Source organism: Odocoileus virginianus, unplaced genomic scaffold, assembly GCF_023699985.2.
Source record: "Odocoileus virginianus isolate 20LAN1187 ecotype Illinois unplaced genomic scaffold, Ovbor_1.2 Unplaced_Contig_12, whole genome shotgun sequence".
Classification (NCBI taxonomy): Eukaryota; Metazoa; Chordata; class Mammalia; order Artiodactyla; family Cervidae; genus Odocoileus; species Odocoileus virginianus.
In genome coordinates, this window is record NW_027224329.1 from 1973074 (window position 1) to 2000912 (window position 27839).

A 27839-nucleotide genomic window follows, 5' to 3' on the forward strand; every position below is an offset into this window, starting at 1 on the left:
CTGCTTCGCATGAATGGAAGGGAGCAGTAGTGCAAATAATCTGAAGATCATTTCCACTTGGTTTGGGAATGTACCACATGGTGCTGTTGTAGCTGATTTGCTTTGCTAATTTTGTTCTACTTACGCTAATATTGAGATTGGTTCCCATTTTTTAAGCTCATCTGGGCCTGAAGAAGGAAGATGTAGTGGTGTGACCCATTTTGAGATGGAGGAAAACTCACCACAATCGTGAGGAGGACATGAACATTCTGTGTGTGGGCTACCAGGTCTAGAAGATCAAATCAAAAGGATTAAGATAGAACTTTACCTATTACACAGGGGCAGAATTGGCCCACCTACCCCATGGGCACTGAAAAGCCAGTATTCCCAATGACCTGCTCAGAATCTGAAATTCTCCTCATTATTAGTCTACATAATGGGTGTCCATCATAACATAACTAGATAGGCAAAGCATTATGTAACCTAAGAAGGGGCTTCTCAAGTGGCTCAGTGGTAAAGAACTCACCTGCCAATGCAGGAGACACAAGAGATGTGGGTTTGACCCCTGGGTCAGGAAGATCCCCTGGAGAAGGAAATGGCAACCCACTCCAGTATTCTTGCCTGGAAAATCCCATGGACAGAGGAGCCTGGTGGGCTGTAGTCCATGGGTCACAAAGAGTCAAACAAGACTTAGTGACTAAACAACAACAACCTAAGAGGAGTAACACATTTCCATAGAAGACACATTTGCAGTTCATCTGACTAAATCATCAGTCACTATGTTACCTAGCAGAAAAGCACTGCAGGGGTGAGACACAAGATTATTCTATTGGGTTGGCCAGAAAGCTCGTCTGGGCTCTCCCATAACACCTTCTGGAAAAACCTGAATGAACTTTTGAGCCAACCCAATACCTTGATGGGGCCTGGGTATCCTAAGAGGCCCCTGGGCAGCTACGGTGGAAGTGTGGGAGCACTTGGTGCCTTGGGGGTGAGCTGGGAGGTTTGCTGAAGGAGGGTAAGACAACCTTCACCTCTTTGCTTCCCACATTCCTCTTTTTTTTTTCCTGCTCATGCTGAGTTTTCTCTCATAGAGAAGATGCAACTGCATCAGATAAATTCTTCCCTTTCTTATCCTTTTCCTGCTGGGCAACTAGATTTTCCAAGGGCTTCTAGAGACTTCAGCAACCACTGGTTTTCTGTCTGTCTTTTAGAGTCTAACTATGCACTGTATTTCCAACCCTGCAAGCCGCAGCAGAGGACCATGAAGTTACTGAAATGTCTTTCTCTTTTTCTCATTGCAGTCTGCTCCCAGTTCTCGAGAGGGGTGTATGCCATCTTTGGATTCTATGACCAGATGTCCATGAACACTCTGACCTCCTTCTGTGGGGCCCTGCACACATCCTTTGTCACGCCCAGCTTCCCCACTGATGCAGATGTGCAGTTTGTCATCCAGATGCGCCCAGCCTTGAAGGGCGCCATCCTGAGTCTTCTGGGTCACTACAAGTGGGAGAAGTTTGTGTACCTTTACGACACAGAAAGAGGTAAGAAGAGGCATCTGCTCTCCTCTTTGAATATTCATGTAACAGTGGTATTCAACCTTCCTCAACTCACACTTGTCCCCTTCTCTTTCAGTAAATAAAATCTCATATGCTTTTAAAACTGTAATTATTATTCAAAAAAAAATGAAGAGTAAGGCCAAAAAAAAAGAATCAAAGCAATACTAATTTTAGAATCTAATTTTTCAAATTATACATGTCCTCCCATCCCAAACTTTGAAAAGGGGTTTCGGATTATCTTCCTGGTTGAATCACTGTTGCTGAAAAAGAACCCTCCCCCCTCCTCAAAATAATTGATCTGGTCTAAAATACACAAAGCAAAAGTAGCTTAGTCTAAAATAGAGAAAGGCCTAAGCTGGAAAGTTTTTGCAGAATTAATCCAGCCAGAGACCACAATTATCCCCATTTCATAGATGAGAAAACTGAAGCCCAAAAAGGAAAAGTGCTTTTTCACACAGTAGCTTAACCCCAAAGCTGGGACTGGTGGCAGTGTCTCTGGCTTCCAGATCACATTAGGCTTTCAGATTGTAGGGCCTCAGCAACTAGCTGATGGAAATAATGAATGGAGACTGGCTAAACTGGGTTTGGGGGATGGATAGATTTTCTAAGAGTTAGACATATTATATTGAAAGAGTCTCAAAAATTAGGGGTCTGATCTTGAATAGTATCCAGTTAGGTATACACATCATAGTGCAGCTAAACAGACTCCTCTAAAATCTAGTTATCTTTGAGGGCTTTCTTAGTAAAACCAGGGAATCCTATCACCATGAGATTCTAAAAGACAATATTACTTTATCACTTATTTGCCTATACCCCTGGTTATATGCAGGGAAGGGCTTGCCAAGTGGTGCTAGTGATAAAGAATCTGCCTGCCAATGCAGGAGACACAGGAGACCTGAGTTCAATCCCTGGGTCAGGCAGGTCCCTTGGAGAAGTGACTGGCTACCCACTCCAGTATTTGTACCTGGGAAATCCCATGGACAGAGGAGCCTGGTGGGCTACAGTCCATGGGGTCACAAAGATTTGGACACTAAGTGACTTAGGACACGTGCATACGCAGGGAATGGCTGTCTCTGACTCAGGATTTTCTGACTCAGAGAAAGAAGGAGCAAATGGAAGACCTCTCTGAGGGATCACTGGAAATGATGTCCTTATAGGTAACTTAACTTGAAGGGCCATTTTGTTTTTAGGAATCCAGAGTGCTCTTCACTTCACCCTTATTTTGATAAATCATCAAACCCTCTCAGGAAACACTAAGGCCTGTATTTGCTTATGGTACTTACCTCCAAAATATTATCAAATTTCATGAACCTGAAACAGGAGAGCAGAGTTCTAGTCCATCCTCTGCCATTCACTAGCTCTCTGACCTTAACCAACTCATTGAGGCTTTCTTGACCTTGATCTCCTAACCAAAGTTATGTCCCTTCTTAATGTAACATGCTATGACTTTTAATATTATACCAGACTTGGGATACTTTGAATCTTATTACTAATCCAGCTTACATATTATCAGTTAATTAGTCAACCAATCTATAAGGTGTTATCCACCCTCAATGGTTTATTCAAATCTTGTGATACATGCTTATATAATACAGTTCCAGTGGTGGTAGACAGAAAAAGGACATTAAGGAAACAATTCATGAACAACTTTCAGAACAAAGTATCAAACTCAGTAGCAAATTAAGTGGTACACTACAGATTCTGATTGTTGCAAGACTTATGAAAAAGTAACACTCCAAGAAAGTAGAATTTTGAAAGGCTGGCTAGAGGAGCCAGGCCTTAAAGGATGTATAAACTGTGGACTGGAAGAGAAGAGGGAGATAGAGTTTGGGGAAGAAAGAAAGAACATGAACAAAAGGCAGAATCAGAAAGGAGTACCCTGTGTCCTTGCACATCTTTGCCTGACTAGGGTACCAAAATTGTTTAAATGTTCTAATTCACAATTTGCTAAATTTTAATGCATTTCCTTTCTTTCAAACACTGAAGATGAAGTAGCATATTTCCATGTATTATATACAGTAGAATCTAGTGCCTAAAAATCTAATTTTCAGAACTAAAATTTGTAAATTGGACAACTTCTCTCCTGAAATTTTTTAAAACTAAATATCAGTTCTGCTAATACTTTTTGAAAAGCAGGAGACACAAGTTCATGTATTCTCTCCTCATCTCTCATGACCCTCCTTTGCCCATTAGCTTTCCATTGGAGGAAAGGAAGCAAAAGTCCATCTCTCATTCTTCCATTTTTGGCTGTTGCTGGGCCTTCGTTGCAATGCACAGGCTCTAGAGCACATGAGCTCTCCAACTGTGGTGCATGGGCTTAGCTGCTCCACAGCATGTGGGATCTTAGTTTCCCAACCAGGGATCAAACCTGCATCCCCTGCATTGGAAACATGAAGTCTTAACCACTGGGCCACTAAGTAAGTCCACATCTTTATTCCCTAATCCTGCATCTTCTTTCTCAAATCATCTCATTAAATAATTTGTTCAGTTCTGTGCTCTTAGAACCAAATGAAACCTTTCTGACTCATGTGGGTTCATATTTTTTTCCTCTATAATAGCCATTTAGCTGGTGGGATTAATCTGCTCTAAGAAGTAATTTTCTAGAAAGTTTTATACTAATTTCCCCCTTAGAAAGCCTTCTTAAAACACTGCACACCACAACCTGGGTCCAAAATTTTCAATGGTTTTTATTTGCCCACATTGAAAAATAAAAGCAGTCTACTCCTCAAGGCATAATTATGCCTCAACCAACGAACAAACCTGTTGTCTTTATGTTACCTGATGGGAAACGTCCACTGCAGTCTACGCCCATTTTCCACTGTTGCCCAAATGTGCCAGACCCATGCTTGCCTCAGCAACTGCCCTTCTACTACTGCCTGGAATTCTCTCCATCTTGATTATGGAAATTCTTCCTGCCTATCCTTCTGTTTTTCAAAACCCACTTCAAACTCTACCTCCTCAAGGTAGCTTTTCCTGACCATTCCAGTGCACAATTCATTCATTCAATAGGTGGTAGGGTTAAATTGCTGAAAAGGATAGACATGTCTCCTGCCATTATAAAGCTTACATTCTAAGAAAGGAGATAGAGAAAAATAAGTAAGCAAAGAAATAAAAATAAGCAAAAATTTTATATTTAGGTCAGGTGCTAGGAAGGAAACAAAGACTGATACTAATCGATAGGACATAATTGTCAAAGGATTCTCAGTGACAGCCTCATGAAGAAGGAGCATTTCAGTTGAGAACTAAAGAATTAGAAGGGAACAGTCATGTGAAGAATAGAGGGAATGAGTTTTTAAGCAATGAAAACAGCAAGTGCAAAGGCCCTGTGGCAGAGAGAGCTTAGTATGTTTGAGAAACTGAAAGAAGACAAGTGTGGCTAAAGGGTTGTGAGGAAGTGGAGAGTGACCTAAGATGAGAATGAAAACAGAAGTCAGATAAAAGCCATGGCATACACACAGGAGCCAAGATAAGGAATATGAATTTTATTGTAACTACAGTGGGAAGTCATTGGAGGATTCTGAGCAGGGGAGTCACGTTAAGTTTCTATAGGTGAGAAATGATGGCAGCTTAGATGAGGCTGGAAATGGAGAAAAGCAGACAGGGTTGAAATATATTTTGGACCCAGAATCAACAGAACTTGGTGACAGATTGACTGTGGGATGTGAGGGAAAGGAAGGATTCGTGAATGACTGCTAATCTTTTGACTTGAGAGACTGGGTGATAAGGTGACGCTATTTACTGAGGTACTGAGGGCAGGAGGAGAACCAGTTTTAAGGAGCAGAGATCCTGCACACCTCTGAAGGCCCCCAGAACCCTTTTGTCCATGTCATTCACTTGGCATTATTTTCTTTCTGTTGTTAATTCACTGGGGCTGCTATTGACCTTCCCAAGTGCTTCTCTCCATTGTGATAGTAGAACATTACTTAGTCCCGAGGTTGAGACTTTGGGCTTACCCAGTTTCTAGCACAGGCCTGGGTACGTACTTAGTGTTTTCCCAACTCCACTAGTGATTCATCCAGAAGAAGCCCATGACTTTTTTTTAATGTTGGACTGAAAGAGACAGAAAAACCAAGAATGGAGGGAAGCAGGAAGGAAACAAAGGAAAGGAAAGAGGGAGGGAGGGAGGAAAGAAGAAAGAAAGAAAACTGAAGAAAGAGAAAACCCAATTTGTAACTCAAACTCTGTTGTATGGTTTGCTAAAATATTCAGTAGTATGTCTATTCTATATTTTCTCTTTTTTCTACAATGATCATCTATTGCTCCAGTAATAAACATTATGGGGAAAATTACAACTGCAAAGTATAATTTTAGAATTTTTAAAATTACATAAGAGAGAAATGGAAACTGGAGAGAGACAGAAGGGAGCACCTATAATTACAATCAAATAAGCTAAATATACAAATGATGTGACTCCACTGTATAAGGGCAGAGATGAGCGAGGAGCTGAGAAATGGGTTAAACGTTTGAGGTCATTTAAAATATTTATAGCACAATCAGGGTAATTTTATCTCTGAAATTGTGAACCACTGAGTGGATTTCAAAGCTTTGTTAGGTATGCTTTGATTTCTGTCTGCAGAGTAAGTTCTGGTTTTTTTGTTTGCAGGTCATCACCTTACTTAGTTACTAAAATAACCACCTTGATTTGTTAATGCAAAATTAAAATTGATGCTCTTGGGGCTATCTACATCAAAAGTCAGTTTTTGGAAAAGTTATGAGCTTTACTAAGTATGATATACACCCTCTTTGTACCTTCTTCTCTATACTGACCCTTTTTTAAGGCTACACTGCATGGGGATCATAGCTTCCTGACCAGGGATCAAACCTGTGCCCCCTAAAGTGAAAGTACAAAGTCTTAACCATTTCCACCCCATTTTTACTTTTTTACTTATCCAGGGCTCCTCACTATGGCACTTACTTACACCTGCCCTCCCTGGCTTGGCATCTCTGTCCTAACCAGTCCCTACACCTGCATAAAAGTGCTTCCACTTTGCTATTAGACCTATATTTTGGGTGCAAGTGATCTAGCTCTCTGTGGTGCTAACCTTTCCCCCAGAACAGCAACACGTTTGAGAACTGCAGCCAGACTCTCTCGTGCACCTGACAACTCTCCTTGGCTTCAATGGGCACAACCCACAGAGATGAAAGAACCCGGCCCAGCCTGTGGCTCTCAGCTTAGATAATGAGATAATAGCTCCAAGTGCCCTTTGAGGCAACTAGTCCCTACCTTCTTGCCAGTGTTCAATAAACTCCTGCCGTTTCCCATTCTCCACCTGAAACTCCCTACTCAGTTCCCAGGTAACTCTCAGGAAGTCACCCGCCTTCTCACAGACCTTTCTGTTTGCGCTAGAAGTTTGTGGCAAGAACACGGGCAGTGACAGCAAGTAGCCCATCAGTCAACAAACAATTACTGGCTGTTGCCTAGTGCTCAGCTACAGGCAGTATTTAGGCAGAATTCTCCTGCCTTTGAGAATTTGAGATCCTGTTGCTGAAGCAGTCATTTATCTCAGGGCCTTGGAAAAGTTCATTTTTAACCCAACTTTCCCCCCCATCCACCAAGAAAATTTGCATTCATTAGAGCAGGCACCCGGTGAAAAGATTAAAGTGTTGCCAAATAGCTAGGAAGGTGGGAAAATGTTAAAATATCCTGAAGGGTTTGAGAAGTAAAGAGATTCTCCAAGACAAGGACAAAGAGCCTTTCTCTAAGGACCATGAATGTTTTTTTCAGATTGGCTGGATTTTAACTCTACAGAGAGGCAAGCAGAGCTTCAAACCCTCACACCTTCCTGTACATTGTCATTTACTACCTACTTATATAACCTGGCTTCATCCCTGTCATCCAGTTCTTCTTTCCCAAATAAGGCACAAACCCTCTCACTGTGTGTGTCTCTCTCCCTTTCTACGCGCACACACACACACACACACACGCACACATGCACATGCATGCACACATACACATCCCAGTACCAGTCCTTGGTACAAGACAACAGATCCCAATTTTTGTCATTATTTTTATTATCTTAGTTTGATAAGAGCAGCTGCCATTTTTAAGCACTTATTACATACTAGGTCCTGAGTTTGTGAATGATCACATTTAATCCTCATGGCATCCTTGCATCTTTACAACAGAAGGAAACCAAATTATAAAGAGATGAAATAATGGCTCCTAGGGATCATTCAGCTTAGCGTGCCAAAGTAATGAGACCCAGGATTTCGAGCAAAGCCTGCCACATTCCACAGCCTGTGTGTGTTGTTCACTGGGCTGCCATATTGCCTCCCACACTTTTAACATTGACATTATGATGAGCTCGTCCCCTAGTATTCCCTTCAGCTATTCTTCAAAGGAACTATTACCTAGAACATCCCTATCTTAGTCACCTCCCTGGGGATGAACCCTAGTTGTCCACTTCTTTCTTAAAGGCTGATCACAAGAGCCTTTGGTCCCAGAGTCCCAGGAATCCAGATAAGCAGTGGGTGAAAAATCCAGGCTAAGAGGCAGGTGGGGAGCAAAAGTAGTAAATGCAGCCAGATAGGTGGCTTTGCCCATGGTGCCCACTCGTAGAATGCTATGGTGGGGACCTAACTCTGAGGTGAGTCTGAACTCACAGATTCCTCTCTGGGGCCAAGGCCATTTCCGGAGTCCAGAGAACATCTGAACTTGCAAGTCGTCATCACTAAGTGGCTGTTTTTGGTTGAAGAAGAAGAAAGCAAAGGAGAGACTGATGATACTGGGTTGGTCAAAATGTTCACACAAGTTTTCCATAAGATGTTACAGGAAAACCTGAACGAACTTTTCAGTCAACCCAATAGATTCTACCATGGTTACTTGGCAGGAAGTTTAAAGAAAGTAGCAGGAAATAAATTTTTTAAAAGACAGATTATCAAGAATTTTTTTTTCTCCTTCACTGTAAGAACTGATTAAAGGATGTGCAAAGGTAACAGATGGCTCCAATTCTAGTCATGTCCAGTTGCCTTCTGGGAACAATGAAGCCAAAGGAGTTGTTATTGAAATTCAAGCTACTTTTTACATCTGAATAAATCAGGTAGCGCCAGAGAGTACATTATCTGTTGAGAGACAGATACTAAATTCCCCTGTTTGAGCAGCAATAATCGGGGCTGACAGTACCTGAGACATTTGGTAGTTTCTGCAGCCTGCCTAATCTATTGTGATGAGGCTTCAACTATAGGAATATCTCAAGGGTCTGCACAACAATAATAGTGAATGACTATTTGGACTGGATTATGAATAAAAGACTGTACATATGTCTATAATGAGAATTTCATTGAAAATGAAAATACTAAAGCTGTCATATTTTTTAATACTTCGATTTGCACATCCTTGACTGCTTTGGGGCATAAAGAGAAAAAGTGCCGAGCAATTTGTTGTCAGCTCTTGAAATAAATTATCATTTAAACACTTCCTCTCCACAAAGGTTATTAGCTCAGTAGCTTGTTCCTGGGAGTGGACCATCAGTTGAGGGAAAAAAAAAATCACAAGACATTCAACTACCCTTTCAAAAGCAGAATATTAGTTACTGTGGAAATTGTTCTCTCGGTAGCTTAACATATTCCACTGTATCTCTCCAATGCTGCAGATTAGACTGCAGTGACTATTAATAAATACTGTCATATTTTACAGCTGTCATGCAAAGCTGAAAAAAGGCTTCGCTGTGATTAGATCCTGTTTACAGTAATATTTCCAGCTCAGACTCAGAAAGGCAGTTGTCCTATAAAGGTATTTTCCATAAGTAGAATATTTCTCCATCGAATGACACGACTAATTTGAATGTAGTGTTAACTCCTTGGTGGCAGTGAATTTGAGACTGAATTAACTTCGCAGCCAGAGGTATATTCCTCTCCAGAGACACACTAAGCTGAAATGTCAAAATTTTTCTCTTGGGTTGTCCTTCATCTTCAAAGCAGTGCTTGGAGTAGTCCACTCCTCCACAGGAGAATGCACCCTCACTGGTTGATCTACCTTCTTTTGCCCCCTCCCTCTGGTGACTGATTGCGTTGTCTGCAAGACAACTGGTCAGGATTTAGGATAGGAATGACACTCCAGTGGGCTTGCTGGAAATTCTGCTTCCTGAGCTCAAATGCCACTGTGAGTGAAAGAAATAGATGTGTAGCCCCCTAGCATGCCGGAGCTGTGCGAAAGGGTATTCACATCTGAGAAAGGGAGGTGACAACTGGCAGGGTTGCTTTTGCTCTGACCTGCTGCTTTTCATCAAGCTCCTTGAGGAATTAACCCTCACTAAGCTGAATATCTAGTTTTCAATGAATGCGCGGTCCTTACACCATCAAGACGTAGCAGACATGTCCCATTAATTCAGGGGGGAGCCTGAGAGGCCTTTGCGAGGCTCTTGGAAATGTCCCTTGGGGAAGAGACAGACTGTAGTGTAGATCTACAACTGTGACTTTTGAGGTTCATCTCCCGGAGCCCCCTGAGACAACCATTCAAGCCAGGGCAGGGCTGGCTATGGAAGGGAAACAAAAGAATGCCTGTCCTGTCTTTAGCACCAAGCTGGACACAGTAACATGCTCAATCAACTTTCCCTCTTATCATTTTAACAGTGATCCTCCATGCAGAGGGAGTGTGATTTACCCCCCTGCAGGGGATGTTTGGCAATATCTAGAGACATTTTTCATAGTAGGTAGAGAACAGGAGGGCTTCCCTGATAGCTCAGTTGGTAAAGAATCTGCCTGCAATGCAGGAGGCCCCGGTTCAATTCCTGGGTCAGGAAGATCCGCTGGAGAAGGGATAGGCTACCTACTCCAGTATTCATGGGCTTCCCTTGTGGCTCAGCTGGATTAAAGAATCTGCCTACAATGCAGGAGACCTGGGTTTGATCCCTGGGAATGCTGCTAAACATCCTTCAGTGCACAGGACAGCACCCCCACCCCACCCTCAAAGTTGTCTGGACCGAGATAGCAATAGTGCCAAGGTGGCAGCAGGGTCAAAGGACAAATGGCTGTAAGAATTCCTCAAGGGGTTGGAATGGACCCATCTTATCTCTTACTGTACCTAGATTGGTGTTAAGAGTTACATTCAGTGGAAGGTGGCACATTTAGCATTGAAGATCTTACTTTATGGTCAGAGTGACAGGATAGGATCTATACACATGAAGCAAAGATAAATACAAAATAGCACAAATGAGAATTTGATTGGATAGTATGCATTTGTGAGAGTCCAAATAAGAAAAAAAAAAGAGCTCACAATAAGCAAGCTGGACCCATCAGAGAAGGCTTCATAGAAGACCTTAAACATCTTTCTGAGCCTACCACCCAACTGCCTTTCCTAGCAACAATCTTGCTTTGATGGCTAAGGCCGAGTAGGTATCCAGACCCAAAACAACATGGCCTTCTCATCAATGTTCCCAAACGTCAGAGCTTAGGGAGAGCAACACAATTAAAAGAAAAACCAAAAAAGGGAACAATGTTCCTTTTACGAAATGGAAAGCAATTACAGAGCTGTTGAAAATAGGCAGTAAACAAAAGGAGGGAGGGAAACGCTGGCAATATTCCATTTTCCTAACTAATCCTGTAGCAAAAGTGCAATTTGCCACAAAATCCACAGTGCTCGCTCCCTCTCCCTCACAGTCAAACACATTGTTTGGCATCAACACAGCTACACGGGATGCCTTAGCCATACCATGTACAGGAGCCAGGAAGACAGAATATGCTGGTGGGGAGGGGCAGAGGTTAAGGGGGAGCACCTCCCCCCCAGTCTCTGTGGAGCACCCTCTTTCAGGGGGAAAGAGGGGCGTGAATAGAGCCTACAACACTCCCAGTCTCCATGGATCCTTTCCAGTCAATAAGTTGCCAGTGTCGACTGCTGTCCTGCTTGTCGACTCCACAAACGATCTGATTAATTCTCTGGTGCTAACTGCCTCAGCAGGCTTTCTCGGCAGTAGAACAGAGGCTAATTAAGATCATGTCAGGCGAGGAGGCTGACAGGTTATGTTCCTGGGCCACACTGAACTTGCACAGGGTGCTTCAACTTCACCGCAGGCAGGCAGGGCGCGGCCAGGCACCGATTCCCTAGCAGGCCTCTCATTTATTTCCGCCGAGTCCTGCGTCAACCGGCCTCTGTTTTGTCAAGGATTTACGTCCTTCTCCTTGGGGTAATTAGCTGCCACTGTGTTCACTTTGAATTGCATTATTTCAGCTTCCTTTCATTTGAATTTTTAATACGCCTGTAAATAGAGATGACGATTAATAGTGGGGTCATTTTCCCTCCTAAATCACATGTGAGTGTGTGTGTGTGTGTGTGTGTGAGAGAGAGAGAGAGAGAGGCAGAGAGAGAATGTGACAGAGACAGAGAGTGTGTGTGAGAGAGAGAGAGTGTAAGAGAATGTGTGTGGGGGGGGAGAGAGAATGTGGTGACTGAGAAAGTGTGTGTGTGTGTGTGTGTGAGAGAGAGAGAGAGAGAGGGAGAGAGAGAATGTGACAGAGACAGAGAGTGTGTGTGAGAGAGAGTGTAAGAGAATGTGTGTGGGGGGGGGAGAGAGAATGTGGTGACTGAGAAAGTGTGTGTGTGTGAGAGAGAGAGAGGAGGAGAGAGAGAGAATGTGTGTGACAGAGACAAAGACAGAGTGTGTGTGAGAGAGGGGAGAGAGAGAATCAGAGAATGAGTATGAAACAGAGACAGAGAAAGACTGTGCGTGTGTGAGAGAGAGAGTGTGTGTGTGTGTGAGACAGAGAGAGTGAGTGCGTGAGTGTGTGTGTGTGTGTCGTACCAGCATATAGCCCATAGAGGTGAGTTTAGGACAGATAAAGGAAGCCTTACTTTTCACAGCAGGTAGAAAATGGAAGAAACATATGGAACTCATTACACCGAGTGGTGGATTAGACTGAAAATATAAATAGCTTCCCTCTCCCCCCAAGTAAAGGCTTAGATGAATTCATGGATGACAGACCCATAATGAGTTATTACGGGAAAGAGATGTTTGGAGAGTTCTCTAAACTGAGGTTGACATACATTGCATTGTAGACTTGAGGGGCCACATTTGCTTTCTCATAGGCATATGGTCACACAGAGTACTGACTTTCTATGCCCCAAGTTTTTAAGGGTAATTTCAAGAGTTTATTTTGTATCTAGGAAGTCAGGAGGAATGCTGAGAAACAGAATGTTCTCCAGAAACATTCTGTCTCTTCTCATATACTCAGAGCCTCCAAGCACACATCAAGAACACCCTGTTGTGAGAGGTGATTGGCTCAGTCAAGGATGTTGAAGAAAAGCATCATCAAACCGTATCCTGTTTCATGCTCTTCCATTAAGTAGCCATGTTATCCTGGGCAAGTCGTATAGCCTTTCTGGTCCTCAGATTCCACGTCTGCAAAAATGAGGAAGTGGACTCAATTGCTCTTCAACTCAGAAACTCCTGAGTGGAGGGTCTGTGTGTCAGAACATTACTGGGATTATGGAAGTGAAGAAGCAAAGTGTCTGCCCTTAATAAACTCACAGTTTAGAAGGGGACTGTAGACAAGATATTAAGTAAGTAGAATTGAGAGTGATCCTTTTAGGTTTTAAAATTTTGTGAGCTATTATAGCACTTCCATTGATAATGAAGTCAGAACTCTTTTTCAAATGACCACTCTTAGGGAGGGGTATGGAGACACAAATAATCACACATATTTGGAAGTTAGTCAGAGACCCTCGGCACACTCTGGTTTTTTCTTGCTCGCCCCTTAGTGCTCAGTCTTAATATTTCCAGTACTCTGTGAGATAGAGGAGAAAAGGAAACAGTGCTTCAGTTGGTAGACTAGGACATCCCAGGAGATCTTAAAACCCTTTCTGGCAGATCTCTAAGTTAGGCACTGCCACGACACACTCCTAACAAGGTTTGCTAGAATTCTCAAGAATGTCCTTCACTTCAGTACCCCTCAAGTTCTTAAAATGGCAATCTCATTTGCAATCTCAAGGCTTCTGTAAAATGAATGGATTGTTTCTTACCAAAAATGATATGAATTTCTAGGACAATGGATAATGCAGTTTTGTTTCTTGAAATACATCCACTTTTTCTAAAGATTCAAAAGGGTTCACTAGGCACGACAGTTATAGGTTTACAACAACCTTCCAGAGGCTTTCCCCAAGTCTAGATCCACATGTCTAGTTTTTCCCTAAAACCTTTTCCTTGATGCTCCACCAGTCTCTCAGACTCAACCTGAAGAACTCTGAACTTATCATCTTCCCAGAAAACCATCTGCTCCACCTATATTCCCAGGTTCAATGAATGGTACTGCCCATTAGCCTGAAGCATAAATCTTGTCCTTGAATCTTTCTTCATCATCCCTCATATCTCATCATCAAAGACCCTATTCTGGGACTTCCCCGGTGATCCAGTGGTTAGGACTCGGCAATTCCACTGCAGGGGGCACAGGTTCAATTCCTGGTCAGGGAACTAAGATCCCACATAGGGTGCAGTATGGCCAAAAAAAAAAAGAACCTCTTCTACATTCCTGCTACCACTGACTCAAGTTCAGGCTACCATCACCTCCTGCCTCATCTTCCTGATCTTTATGCCCACCAGTGCCACCAATAGCAATCTTCCCATCACATCACTTCCCTGCCTAAAAGCTTTCAGCAGTGCCCCGTTACTCTTAGGATCATGTCCTAGTTTCTTAGTATGGCACAGAAGGCTTTTCATGATCCAATTAAACCCTGACCCATTTTCTTAGCCTCATCTCCTCCCAGTCCTTACCCACTAGTTCTCCATACTCTAGCCACATGGAAGCATGCCACTTTCAATTAGCAACATGCAGGATGCCCTTGTGGGTTTCTTTTTCTTTGCAGGGGTGCCTCCATGGCTGTGTACCTACTGTCACAACTTTCTGGCACTCAGTCCCCTCACTCCACTTCCCCACTACCACCCACCCTGGCACACACACAAACGTGTTCCCTCTCTAACTGGTAAATGACATATCCTTCAAAACTCTGCTCAAATATTCTCTTTCCCAGGTCTAGGTGTCCACTACTGCCTGCCCTGGGTCCTCATGGTACTTTGCATATACATCTAGTATAGCATTGATTATACTACAGTATCATTATTATTTGTTTATGTCTTTCTCTTCCTCACAAGACTGTGAACTTAAGGCCAAGAATGACATCTTATCTCTGTCAGCACTCTGAATATAATACAGTACCTGGATTATTATTATTTTTAAATTGAACAAATGAATGAGTGAATGAATGACAGACCTTAACTAAAAACAAAATGGGAGATTTCAGGGAGCTTGAGGAACTGAAGGAGATGGATTTGGGTAAATCATAGCCTCAGATCATATATTAGATGCTCAACTTCCTCCTGTATCCTGTGCTAACTTTGATTTTGAGTTCTTCCGTGACCCAGCTTCTTTACCAAAGATATCACCTTCCTGATCCAACCAACTTGGAAGCAGAACAAACATTTTAGTGCTGGGAAATTTAGCTAAAGGACAGACATGCCGTGCACTAGATGGTCCCTGAATCTCAGCCAGTACAGAGTCATTAACATTTGAGGACTCTCAAAATCTGGCTTCCCAGGTGGCTCAGTGGTAAAGAACCCATCTGCCAAGCAGGAGACGTAAGAGATGGGTTCAATCCCTGGGTTGAGAAGATCCCCTGGAGAAGGAAATGGCAACCCATTCCAGTATTCTTGTTTGGGAAATCCCATGGACAGAGGAGCCTGGAAGGCTACAGTCCATGGGGTCATAAAGAATTGGACATGGAGGCTAAAGCACCACCACCACCCTCAAAAGCTAGGGTGTAGACATTGCCCTATTTCACACCTTCCAGTGGTGTTTAGAGCTCCGCACGTGTTCTCTAAAGACCAGAGCAGCGTGATATTTATTTCTACAGCTCCCAGTGAAAGGCAAATTATTTCAAATTGTTTGTGTAGGCAATGTGACAAGGATGAAAAGTGATGTGAGAGCTGGTGCAGTCAGTTCTCAGGTATCTGTACCAGATGAAGCAAGCCACACACCTATAATCCAAAGGGCATTTCCGTAGGCTTTCCATAACAGATTTTCTTTCTTTCTTCTATCCTACCTAGGCTTGACTGAGCATGCACATAAAGGGAGTTGCCCCAAGGACCCAGGGAAAGGGATCTTCAAAGATGTTCCTTCAATTACGAAGTTCCAAAAGACAGGAATAACTAGCAGGAATATAATACAAAATAGTTGTATGGAGAAATAGAAGTGGAGGGGGATCCAAAAGAAAAAAGTGGGACCCTGAATCCAGGGAGAAAAAGGGTGGTGTCAAGGCCTTCAAAACAAACTTTGCTGACCTTACAGTGACCAACCCTGTTCCTGAAACCATAACTACTGACAGACATGAATCAGGAACAAATATAATCAGCAACGAGCACCATAAACCTGATAATTTTTGCAAAAGAGATTTGATGCTTTATATTTATAAGCTTTATATTGCTTAAAAATCTTCTTGCTTGAAACTAAAATGAATTGCATCTGTGATGAAATTTCTAAGATCCAACAAGCAAACCACAGAATCACTACATAGAAGCATTTTATACCTCTGAGAGGCTGAGAAAAAGCTTCTGAAGATTAGTCAGGTCTCTTTCTTGGGAAGCTCTTGGCAGAGGTGTATTCCTCCTGAAAATACTGAAGAAAGAATAACTGGTTTCTCTTTGGTACAGTGTGGCAAGAAGGAGTGCAATATTATTTATCAAAACTACACTGTCTTCCATCTTTTGACTTTTTCCAACACTACAAGTATGTTAAGTTTCATCAATAAGGTGGTAACTTTCATGAGGAGGGACTAAGGCTTATCTAAGTGGTGTTTTGATTGCACCACTTTTACCCACCTAGCACAGTGCTGGATAGTAGCATTGGGAAAAATCTTAGACATGCCAAGCTGGAAAGGTCTTTAAAGTTCTTAAGTCTGAGGTTGCAGCTTCCAAAAAATGGAGTGCCCCCTATTTTGTTGAGTTTTCTGATCTGTAATTCTACTTAAAGTGTGGGGTTCCCAAAATCTAAAGGCTAGCCACAGATTTCTACATTAAGTCTTTTCTACTCTGTCTCAATTGTTTTATCAACATGATGGCAGTAGTATACTTTGCACCCTATCTCGCAGGAATAAAGATGAATGCCATAATGACATAAACTAAAATCAAATGCCAAATATGACTGAGCAATTGCCTACAGCTAAAAGAACTGCTCTGCAGATAAGTGGTTAAGATGCAAGAAAACAGCCTCATCCTACTGTGCCCACAGAGTCCCAGTGTGTTCTGTCAGGCTTTACCCAACAGAACTGAAAGAGTTTATGTACCTTTCCACTTTCCTTGGGTACTCATCTGCTTGGAGGATCCAGCCAGTTCCGTCTATTCCTTTTTTTTTTTTTTAATTGGAAGCTAATTACTTTACAGTATTGTAGTGGGTTTTGCCATACATTGACATGAATCAGCCATGGGTGTACATGTGTTCCCCATCCTGAACCCCCCTCCCACCTCCCTCCCCATCCCATCCCTCAGGGTCGTCCCAGTGCACCAGCCCTGAGCACCCTGTCTCATGCATCGAACCTGGACTGGTGATCTATTTCACATATGGTAATATACATGTTTCAATGCTATTCTCTCAAATCATCCCACCCTCGCCTTCTCCCACAGAGTCCAAAAGTCTGTTGGACACAGAAACACATCTGTGTCTCTTTTGCTGTCTCACATATAGGGTCATCATTACCATCTTTCTAAATTCCATATATATGCATTAATATACTGTATTGGTGTTTTTCTTTCTGACTTACTTCACTCTGTATAATAGGCTCCAGTTTCATCTACCTCATTAGAACTGATTCAAATGCATTCTTTCTTAATAGCTGAGTAATATTCCATTGTGTATATGTACCACAGCTTTCTTATCCATCTATTCCTTGCATGGATTAGCAAGTCAGCTCACTGCATTAAATGGTCCACAAATGCTAAGCAGACCAGTGACTCCTATGATATCGCCCCAGGCCATACCATGGCCAGCAGGAATGGGTTCTGGGCTGCCTGTCTGTTTCTTCACCCTTAAATTGAGATAAAAAACTGTATTTAACTCATAATATCACTGTGCAGATGACATCAAAGGAAGGCACCTAAAACAGTTCCTGCCACCTACCTAGCATTCTGTAAGTGTTAGCCATTATTATTATGCACTTATGAGAGTCACAGGAAAGGAGTGACCACTGAGACATTGAATGGAGATTCATAGCTGCCCTCTCTCTCATCTTCTCTGTGCCTTAGGGCCACCCCCATCATGTCTCCAATGTGCTGATTTTCGCCTTCCTCTATCAGAATCAGAACCTGTTCCCAGGAAAGGAGCTGGGAATCTTATTGACATTACACAGAGGTAGAAATGGCTGATGCACAATCTCACGTAAGACATCTCTGTGTCTTCATCAAGTGCAGAAAGTGAAAGTCTCTCAGTCTTATCCAACTCTTTGTGACCCCATGGACTGTACAGTCCATGGAATTCTCCAGGCCTGAATACTGGAGTGGATAGCCTTTCCCTTCTCCAGGGAATCTTCTGAACCCAGGGATCAAACCCAGGTCTCCCGCATTGCAAGCAGATTCTCTACCATCTGAGCCACAAGGGAAGCCCAAGTACACTGCAGCAGTTGGCCTGTCCCTTCTCCAGCGGATCTTCTTGACCCAGGAATCGAACCGGGGTCTCCTGCGTTGCAGGCGGATTCTTTACCAGCTGAGCTACCAGGGAAGCTCCCAAGTGCAGAAAGCCTCAGGCCAAAAGAAGGAAGCCTTGCTTTTGGAATTGCACTACTGGTGATGGGTAGGATGTGGGGGGCGGTCATTAGTTTCCTGCAATCCTAACTTCATAGCCAGCTCTCTTTCTGCCTCATATATTGCTAAGGCTATACCCATAACTGAAGAGAAGGGAGTGATTGGTAAAGCTAGAAGAGTGCATTTTTTCAGTCTTACTGGGCACATGTTGTGGAGAATAATAAAACAGAAAATGGCATTCTCTTTATTCACAAGCAAATACAAATGCCTAAAGGCAACTTAAGCTGAACAGACAAGCTCTATGGAAAATCTTGAAGCCAGTGGCTCCACCAAAAATACATCTATATTTTCATTTTTTAATAAGCTGACAGAAAGCAGAGCATATGTCTTTTCTGACACATTTTAGGCTCCCTTGGATTCGTAGTATACATATTGAATCCTAGAATTGTGAAGCAAAGCTCAGTTTATGGTCTTATTAATACATTTGTTTGGCTTAAGTTGGCAAATATTGGAAAAGGGGAGGAAGGACCATGTTTCTATTTGCAAGTTCCCTTCCAGCCTTTCCTTTTGTCTGAAAGCCCCTGCAATCATTGCCATAGGACTGGGTGAATCATCATTTGAGTGTATCACCCACTGGGAGGGCGATGAAAAGAAAGCAGAGGACCACAGCTGGAGAGCATGGCAGATCGCTGGTCATTTTGTGAGAAATCCTGGGAAGGATGGTCTTACAGATGAGATATAACAGCTGCCCTCACTGACAGTCTTCAGAAGTCCAAAGTCAGCATCCATTAAACTCTAGCTTCCCCATCACTTTATCTTAGGGGCCATCTCCACCAAGCAGATGTTGAAGATTCTCTGGTACAGTGGCCTGTCTTCTGAGCTTAGAAACAGGACATGTGGTCCGGCGATGTGTTTCCTTTCCTTTCTGATTTATTCCAAGACAGGCCTGAGGATTTCAATCCCCGCTCTGACATCAATCTGCTGGGTGACCTTGGGCTAAAGTCTGAGTGTCTGTAAAATGGCAATAGTTATAATATCTATGTATATCATATATCATATAGTATCTACATATATAATTATACTGTTGTGAAAACTAAATATGACATGGTGAAAGTGCTGAACACAGTGTCTGATAAACAGAAACATACTCAATTCATGGTAGCTATTATTACTTATGGTAATGATTAACATGTTACAAAAACATCAACATGAAACCACATTTAGTTCCTAACTTCAGGAATCACCTTTTGAGAAAAGAAGGAAGATACATGAAATTTGGACTGCTCCAGAAAATCCTGGATGTCTTATCACTACACCTAAAGGTACTTCTTCCGCTTCAATTTAATAAGGCATCTTAGAAGAAGAGATGGAAAGAAGACAAAAATAGGAGGCAAAAGCAACCTTCTCACTGACCCCGTAATTCCTTATAGCTGCTGCTAAGCTATTTAGAGTTCTATGGATCTGACTTCTGCTTCCAGCCTCATCCTTTCTACTCTCTGAATGTTCCACCTTGAAATTACAGAAATATTTCCAAAAACTATTTGCCTTCATGATCTTACCTAATATGTCACTGAGATCTCAAAATTATTGCTTAACTGGAACCCTCTGAAATGGACAGCAGTCAGTTATTCTAATGAATATTGTTCAAAAGGAAACCTACCACATTACACTTCAAAGCAGTTTTCCCCTGTCTTTTATCATCATTCCTACCCAGGGAGGAGGGCGGTGCAAGGGTATCACTGCTAGATTATAAAGGAAAAGGAGGAGGTGACTTGTTCAAGGTCACGCAGTTCATGAGGAGTGAAAGCAGGACCCAAATTTCCTAACACTGAATCTGGCAATCTTTCCAGCCCACCAGACTTTCACATGATTTTAGGTCAACAGATTATTTCTTTACTGACTATGAAAGACTCTAGCTTTTCTGGGAGGTTTGGGGACTAATGAGTAATCAGTTCCTCAGACTAATATCCTCCCTTGACTGAGCACTCGCTAAGCCTTTTAATGCATCATCTCCTTTAATCCTTACAACAATTTTACAAGGGAGGGCCTGTCACGATCCTCATTTTACAGATGAGGAAGTAGAGGCAAGGTTGAGTGATTTGCTCAACATCACACTCCCAGTAAGTCATGAAGCTAGTCCTAGACGACCTGTTCCCTAACTCTCAGTACAGTGTTCTGTCTCCTAGTCAACACAGACAGGAACTTCCAGTTTGCTTATTAACAAGGAGAGGATGCTATCTTTAAAGATGCTTTAGGGCAAAATGATAAGCCAGTTTTCTCTCAATTTCTCCAACTGATAAAAGAGAAAAGTATGGAAAGCAGGCAAATCAGGCCTAATCCTCAAAGCCATGATTGTGCAGGTGTGGAAAGACAGCTAGGGAATCAGCACAGAGAACTCAGGGGTGGGCATGTATCTCCTCTCACCTGCTCACACCCTGGACTCAAGGCACAACTGCTTCTCAGCCAAACAGAAGGGTGAGATAGGAACCATCAAGCCGTAGCTCCCATCCTCCCATAGGAGCTTAGGGCGCCCTTGTGTTTCAATCTATCCCACATCCTCATCAAAACTGCCCTGCTCCCTTTTCCCTAGAACTCTGTTCAATGCCGGGAGCCAAGTTCAAGTTCTCGTGACTGGGGCGGACAGTGGTTATACAACCCAGTGACATTTGTTTTTGACAGAAGTGTCTTGTCGTCTTCCCCTTTGAGCATCTGAATTGGGGACCTCAGGACCAGTGCTGCTCACTGCCCTCTCCCATTGCAATCCAAGGTGGGGACAGCCCGTGAAGAGGGGCTTGGGGTCTGGGTTGCTACGGAGCACTCGCTCCCTGATCATTGTAACTAGACCATCCTCATTTTCTTGCCTCCCAAATCCTTCCTTGAGGATACAAATTAATGCAAATCACCCTGAAGACAGGAAAGGTGAAACTCCACATGCACATTTAGACTGGGAAAGCAAAAAATCAGTTCATTATTTCAAGACCTCTCGTGATGCTGTAAATACCCAGTCAACACAGAACAAAGATCCCTTTTTCCCCCCTTACATTATTTATGTGCCATCTAAAAATTACATGCCCGTTCTCTTTCCAGCGCTGAGAGAGAGAAACATGCATATTCATGATCTGATAAATATTTAAGTGGGATTTATTTAAATGAGAGAGTCCATTTACAAACATTCCCTGGCTCTGAGATCTTATCCTGGGCACACAGAGGGAGGATAATTTCCTCTGGTAGATTCAAAACCTCCGCTGGCCACCTGCCCCCCTAAACTTGGAGCCCTTCCTTGAGAGCTGGTGAATGCCGTCCGCAGTATTTCAAGGCAGTCTTCCGTACCTCCTCCCTCTAGGTCTGTCTTCCTGCTCTGAGCTCATGCCATAGGATCAGTCGTTGGCAAAATGCTAGAGCCGGCAGCTTACTTGGGGGCAGGGGAGGCAGGCACAGCTTCCTTTGCCTGGGCTCTTCCTCCTCACCCCACAAGGCCACAGCAGCCACCACCACCCCATGATGCCTGGCCTTGCTCTGGTCCACCTCTCCCCTCCAGGAGGACAGCTTTGTAATGCACTAAGTCATCAGGACTGCGCTGCCGCATTCAGGAGGATATGTGTGTCAGAACCACTAAAGCATCTTGCCCAGGCTTCTTTTCAAAGAGTGTACACCTACAGTGTTTCATGTGCTCCTCCAATAATCCTATGAGACTTCAGAGGTGAGAATCACTTTTTAAGCCTTAGAGATAAAGAAAGAAAAGCGAGGACACCCTGCTCATCCAAGCTAAGTCACACAGCTAGTGGTGGCAAAGTTAAGACTCAAAAATCAGGTCTGACTCTTCACTCTGGGATCTTTTCGTTATGCAAGGCTGTCGCTCATCTGACGGATGTTGGAAGAGAATGTGATGGCAACCCCAGGGGAAGCCTAATGGTGAGCTCTCAGGCATTGTGGCTGTTACTGGGGGGACTATTTGCGCATGCCTGTGACTAGACCCAACATCTTTACAATCCCGTCATACAGGGGACTATCATATAGAGTATAAGGTTAACCCTGGGTGCTCCATTCTGCTACCATTCTTGGACACCACCCTGGCTCTAGTCCTAGTCCATCATCCTCTCTCTCCAACTAAATTCACGTGTTTGGGTCTCATTTTATGAAAACTTCATTGGATGATAACTGAATTCACCAGTCGAACTGATCTGTGCATTAATACTTGTTAATGGCTCAGTGTACCACCTCTCCTGGGTGGTACACATGTTTTGACAGAATCTTCTTATGCCTTAACTCAGGAACACTGTATAGACAAGAATTTCAAGCAATGAGCCAGGCCAGTGAGGGCGATATCATGGAGCCAGTGGACTTCTTCGGTCTCTATCCTGTACCTAACTGACCATTTAGTCTAACTAACTCAGGGTTACCAGATAAAATACAGGATATCCAGTTAAGTTCGATTTTCAGATAAATAACCATTTTTTAGCATGCCCTAAATATTGCATGGGACATACTTATACTAACAATTATTCACTGTTTAGTTGAAATTCAAATTTGCTGTGTTTTCTGATTTTTCATTGGCTAAATCTGACAAGGGGCTCTCCAGGTGGCTCAGTGATAAAGAATCTGCCTGCCCAATGCAGGAGACCCAGATTCGATCCCTGGGTCAGGAAGATCCCCTGGAGGAGGAAATGGCAACCCACTCCAGTATTCTTGCCTGGAGAATCCCATGGACAGAGAAACCTGGCAGGCTACAGTCCATGGGGTCACAAAAGAGTCGGACCCGCCTAAGCAACTCAACAACAACAGCAAATCTGGCAACCCTGGATTAATTATAACACCTGACCCACTAAGAAGTAACACTGAAAAGTGCCTATTGGAGGACTTCCCTGGTGGTCCAGTGGTTAAGAATCTGTGCTTCCAATGCAGGGGGCACAGGTTCAATTCCTGGTGGGGGAACCAAGATCCCACATGCTGCATGATCAAAAATAAAATAAAACGGGGCATCTGCTTGCTTGTGGCACTTGGTTTTGATTGAGCCCCGAGCACTGTAACACTATATGGGAGGGGCGGGAGGTGATGAGGCAGAAGGAGAGAAGGCAGCTGTGATAGAAACACACACCACCCAGCCCATCATGAGACTGGTCTGAGTCACTTGTACGGGATCTAAGAGTAGCGTTACTATGCCTTTTTAGAGAATAGAACTAGTCCTATTTGCCTCTCATCACCAACTTCTCCCCCTGCACCCATCTGCTATGCTATTCTGCTCTATTCTATTCTGCTCTTTGATAAATGCAAAAGGAACAAGTTTTGGCAAATGCCAAGCCTTGTGTTCTCCGCGAATCATCCAGCCCGGAAGGCATATTGCGAGCAAAGAGCAAGGCGGGCTGGCGGGGCGTGGCCAGGCCGCTTCACAGCCTGCGGGGCTGCCCAAATGTAATTAAGCAGCAGGCACAGACCCCAGGGGTAACCATGGTAAGAGTTCCATGACCAAAAAGTATCAGGGAACTGAAGTGCAGAATGTTTACAGGCCTAATTAACAATTTGCACAACTCCAGAGTTACAATTTTTGCTAGTGTCAGGCGGCTTTGCGGACTGACACTCTGGAAGCTGAGCTGGACCCAAGGCCTGGGGTGGTGCTAGGCTCTTGCTAACTGGTCAAGTTCAGTGGTTAAGGCACCTACTAAGATGCTCATTCGAGAAAGTGACCCAATGAGAGCAGCAACAGTGGGCTGACTTGTTTCCAATAATAGAAGCTAAGGAATGCAAACTCCAGAAATTAAGCACTTGAGTAGGAATAGTAATGATGATGATGATGATGATGATAACAATAGCAAATCTTTATTAAAGCACAAATTTCCCCAAACACCCTTTATTGAGTCCATTAAAGAAAGCTAGTCTAAGCTAGTCATTTTACAGATGACTTAGCAAAGGCCCAGAGAGGGAAAGTCATTTGCCTGATGTCACACAGCAGGTCAGTGGCTGTATCTTGACTCCGAATCCAGTGTTCCATTTACTGTCCAAGAATGCGCTTCTGGAGATTCTAAACTGGTTGAGTTTTTCTTCTACATGTTCTTTTCTTTTTCTGATGCTTTTGGTTTTGTTTTATTTTGTTTTTATTGTGGTAAGAACACTTAACATCTATCTGCTTAAAAAATTTAAGTGCACAAGATCATGTTGTTAACTACAGGCACAGTGCTATACATCAGACCTCTTATTTGTTTTGTATAACTATCATTTTATACCCTTGAACAGCAACTGCCCTCTCTCCAGCCCCTGGCAAACATGATTTTCTCTCTGTTTCTATGATTTTGACCCTTTTGGATACCTCGTTGTAAGTGGGATCAGGCATTATTTGTCCTTCTGAGACTGGCTTATTTTGCTTAGCATAATGTCCTCCAGGTTCATCCATGTTGTCGCATATGGCAGGATTTCCTTCTTTTTAAAGGCTGAATAATATTCCATTGTAAGTATATACCATATTTTGTTTACCATTCTCCTGTCAATGGACATTTAGCTATGTCTTGTTGTTCAGTTGCTCAGTTGTGTCTGACTCTTTCTGACCCCATGGACTGCAGCACACCAGGCTTCCCTGTCCTCACCATCTCCTGGAGCTTCGCTCAAACTCATGTCCATTGAGTCAATGATGCCATCCAACCATCTCATCCTCTGTCGCCCCCTTCTCCTCCTGCCCTCAGTCTTCCCCAGCATCAGGGTCTTTCCCAATGAGCCAGCTCTTTGCATCAGGTGGCCAAAGTATTGGCACCTCAGCTTCAGCATCAGTCCTTCCTTGGCTACTGTAAACAATGCTACAATGAACATGGGAGTACAAATACCTCTGCACAATCCTGCTTTCAATTGTTTTGGATATAAACCTGCAAGTGGGATTGCTGGATCATATGATAGTTCTATTTTTAATTTTTTTAGGAACTTCCATACTGTTTTCCATAACATCTGCACCATTTTAAAGTCCCATCATAGTGTCTGAGGGTTCCAATTTCTGTGGAGAAGGAATTGGCAACCCACTCCAGTATTCTTGTGTGGAGAATCCCATGGACAGAGGAGTGTGGTGGGCTACAGTCCATGGGATCGCAAAGAGTCGGACATGACTGAAGCGACTGAGCATGCATGCATGCATCACGAGCATATTATCTTTATTTTTGTTGTTGTTGTTGTTCTTGCTTTAATAATAGCCAGACTAAAGGTGTTAGGTGACAATCTCATTGTGGTGTAGATTTGCATTTCCCTGAGGATTTGTGATACTGAACACCTTTTCATACACCTGTTGGGCATTTGTATCGTTCAAGTACTTTGTCCATTTTATAATCAGGTCATCAGCTTTTGTGCTGTTGAGCTGCAGGAATTCCTTATATATTTTGGAGATTAACCTCTTATCAGAAAAATGGTTTGCAAGTATTTTCTCTCAATCTGTAGGTTGTCTTTTCACTGTGTTTTTTCTTTGCTGTGCAGAAACTTTTTTGTTGTTTTGACGTAGTCCCACTTGTCTATCTTTGCTTTTATTGTTTGCGCTTTTCATGTCATATCTGAGACATTATTGCCTAGGATTTACAGATTCAGTAGAATCCATATTAATCCCTATTTTTACAGAAATATTTCAAAATTCTAACATTCATATGGAACTACAAAAGACTCCCAGTAGCCAAAGCCATCTTGAGAGAGAAAAACGAGGCTGGAGGCATCATACTTCCTGATTTTGAAATATACTAAATATAAAGCTGTAGTAATTAAAACCAGTATGGTACTGGCATAAAAACAGACATATAGACCAATGGAACAGAATATCAAGAGCCCAGAAATAAACCCATGCATATACAGTCAACTGATCTTTGACAAAGGTGCCAAGAATTCACAATGGAGACGGTTTCTCCATCCATAGTTTCTTCAACAAAAGATGTTGGGAAAACTGGCTGTCCACAGGCAAAAGAACGAAATTGAACCCTTATCTTACACCATACATGAAAATCAGCTCAGAATGGATTAAAGATGTAAATATAAGGTCAGAAACTGTAAACGTCCTTGAAGAAAATATGGAAGAAAAGCTTCATGACATTGATCTAGGCAATGACTTCTCCTCTACATTCTTGCTCTCCAGTACCCTTTTTTTTTTTTTTTTTTTACTACCAGAACCTACTGGTTCCATGCTTCTGGAGTTCTTTTGGAAAACAGTCACTCTGTTTACTCTCCCACTACCTACTCCTTTACCTTGGGATCACGGTTCCATCCTCTCCGTAAATTCCCACATCTGGATGCTGATTTTCTGAATATTATTTTTTTTTAATTGACAGAAACACAGCTGGGTCCTGTACAACAGCTGAACAACACGGGGTCCCTCCCCCTTTCCTCTTTCACTCAGCCATGAGCAGAAGAAAATTCTAGAATTCTACTGAGGTTCACCTACCATGTGCCAGGCACTCTACTAAAACAATGCATGAATTTTATCCTCACAGTAACTCTTATCATATATGCACTATTATTGGTCCCATTTTGCAGGTGGGGATCCTGTAGTTCAGGAAGCTAAAGTGCAGATCCCAAGGTCACACAGCTAGTAAGTGACACCACTAGAATTTGAATCCAGCCAGTCTAACTTTGGTGTCCACACTCTTAACCTTTACAAGATTCCCCCTAGAACATCTGACACACTGCTGCCAGAGTACTTTTCTTAAACTACCAGCATTATTATGTCCCTGCCTACTGCCTCGAGGCATTTGCTGTTCAATACGGAAGTTACTAGACACATGTGGCTATTTAAGTACAACTTTAATTAAAATGGAATAAAATTTAAAACACAGTTCCTTAGTCCCACTAACCACATTTCAAGTGCTCAAAAGCCACATGCTGAAAGTGGCCGCCATATTGACCAGCACAAATAGAGAACATTTGCAGCATTGCAGAAAGTTCGGTGGGACAGCATGGCTCTAGAGACTAAAATTTGAACATGTCTGCATGGCCAGTCACATGTTATGCAATCTGATCTCTACCAACTTTTCAGCACAAAGGCAGAAAAAGAGCAAAAACTGAGAGTGGAGGAAGGAGCAAGAGTCCTCTATGCCACCCCAAGGAAGTGAGGCCTCAGCCTGTAGGACATAAAGGCCTTTTTCCCTAAGAATACAGAGCCAGTGCATGTGGAGACCTCACTCAAACTCATCTCTTTCAGGAAGTCTGACTAAACAACCAGAGAGGTCAGAAAAGCACGTCACCCTGTTGACTGGGTGCTCCCCAGCAGTGACAGGAAGGGCTCCAATGCTTACAGAAAAGAGAGCCATCTCACATTTGGAATGGAATAAGGGACCTATGCTCAAATCCTACGACTGCTACTTATGAGTGTATAATACAGGCACTGCCACATCGTTGAGCTTCTGTTTGCCTCTCTGAAAAACAGAGCCAATAATACCTCCTCTCCAGATTTGTGTGACAGTGAAGATAATGAAGAAAGTGAGATGATGGTCTGAGGAAGGATTTGGCCTTTCAACTCCTTCATGTGAATTTAGGGAGTGGCCAGGGTTGAAAGTCATTGAACTACATGATCATTGAGGTCCCTTGGAGCCTTGAACTTTAATCCTGGACCCATAGTAAGAAAGGTCAGAAGTCAGTTTGG

At 42.9% G+C, this 27839-nt stretch overlaps 1 protein-coding gene across 1 annotated transcript in view; it reads left to right on the forward strand.

Annotated features, from left to right (window-relative positions):
* Positions 1–27839, forward strand: part of GRIA3 (glutamate ionotropic receptor AMPA type subunit 3) — a 292117-nt gene that overhangs the window by 75255 nt on the left and 189023 nt on the right. The window contains 1 exon segment of the mRNA XM_070464057.1: positions 1281–1520. Coding sequence (XP_070320158.1) covers positions 1281–1520 — 240 coding nt within the window.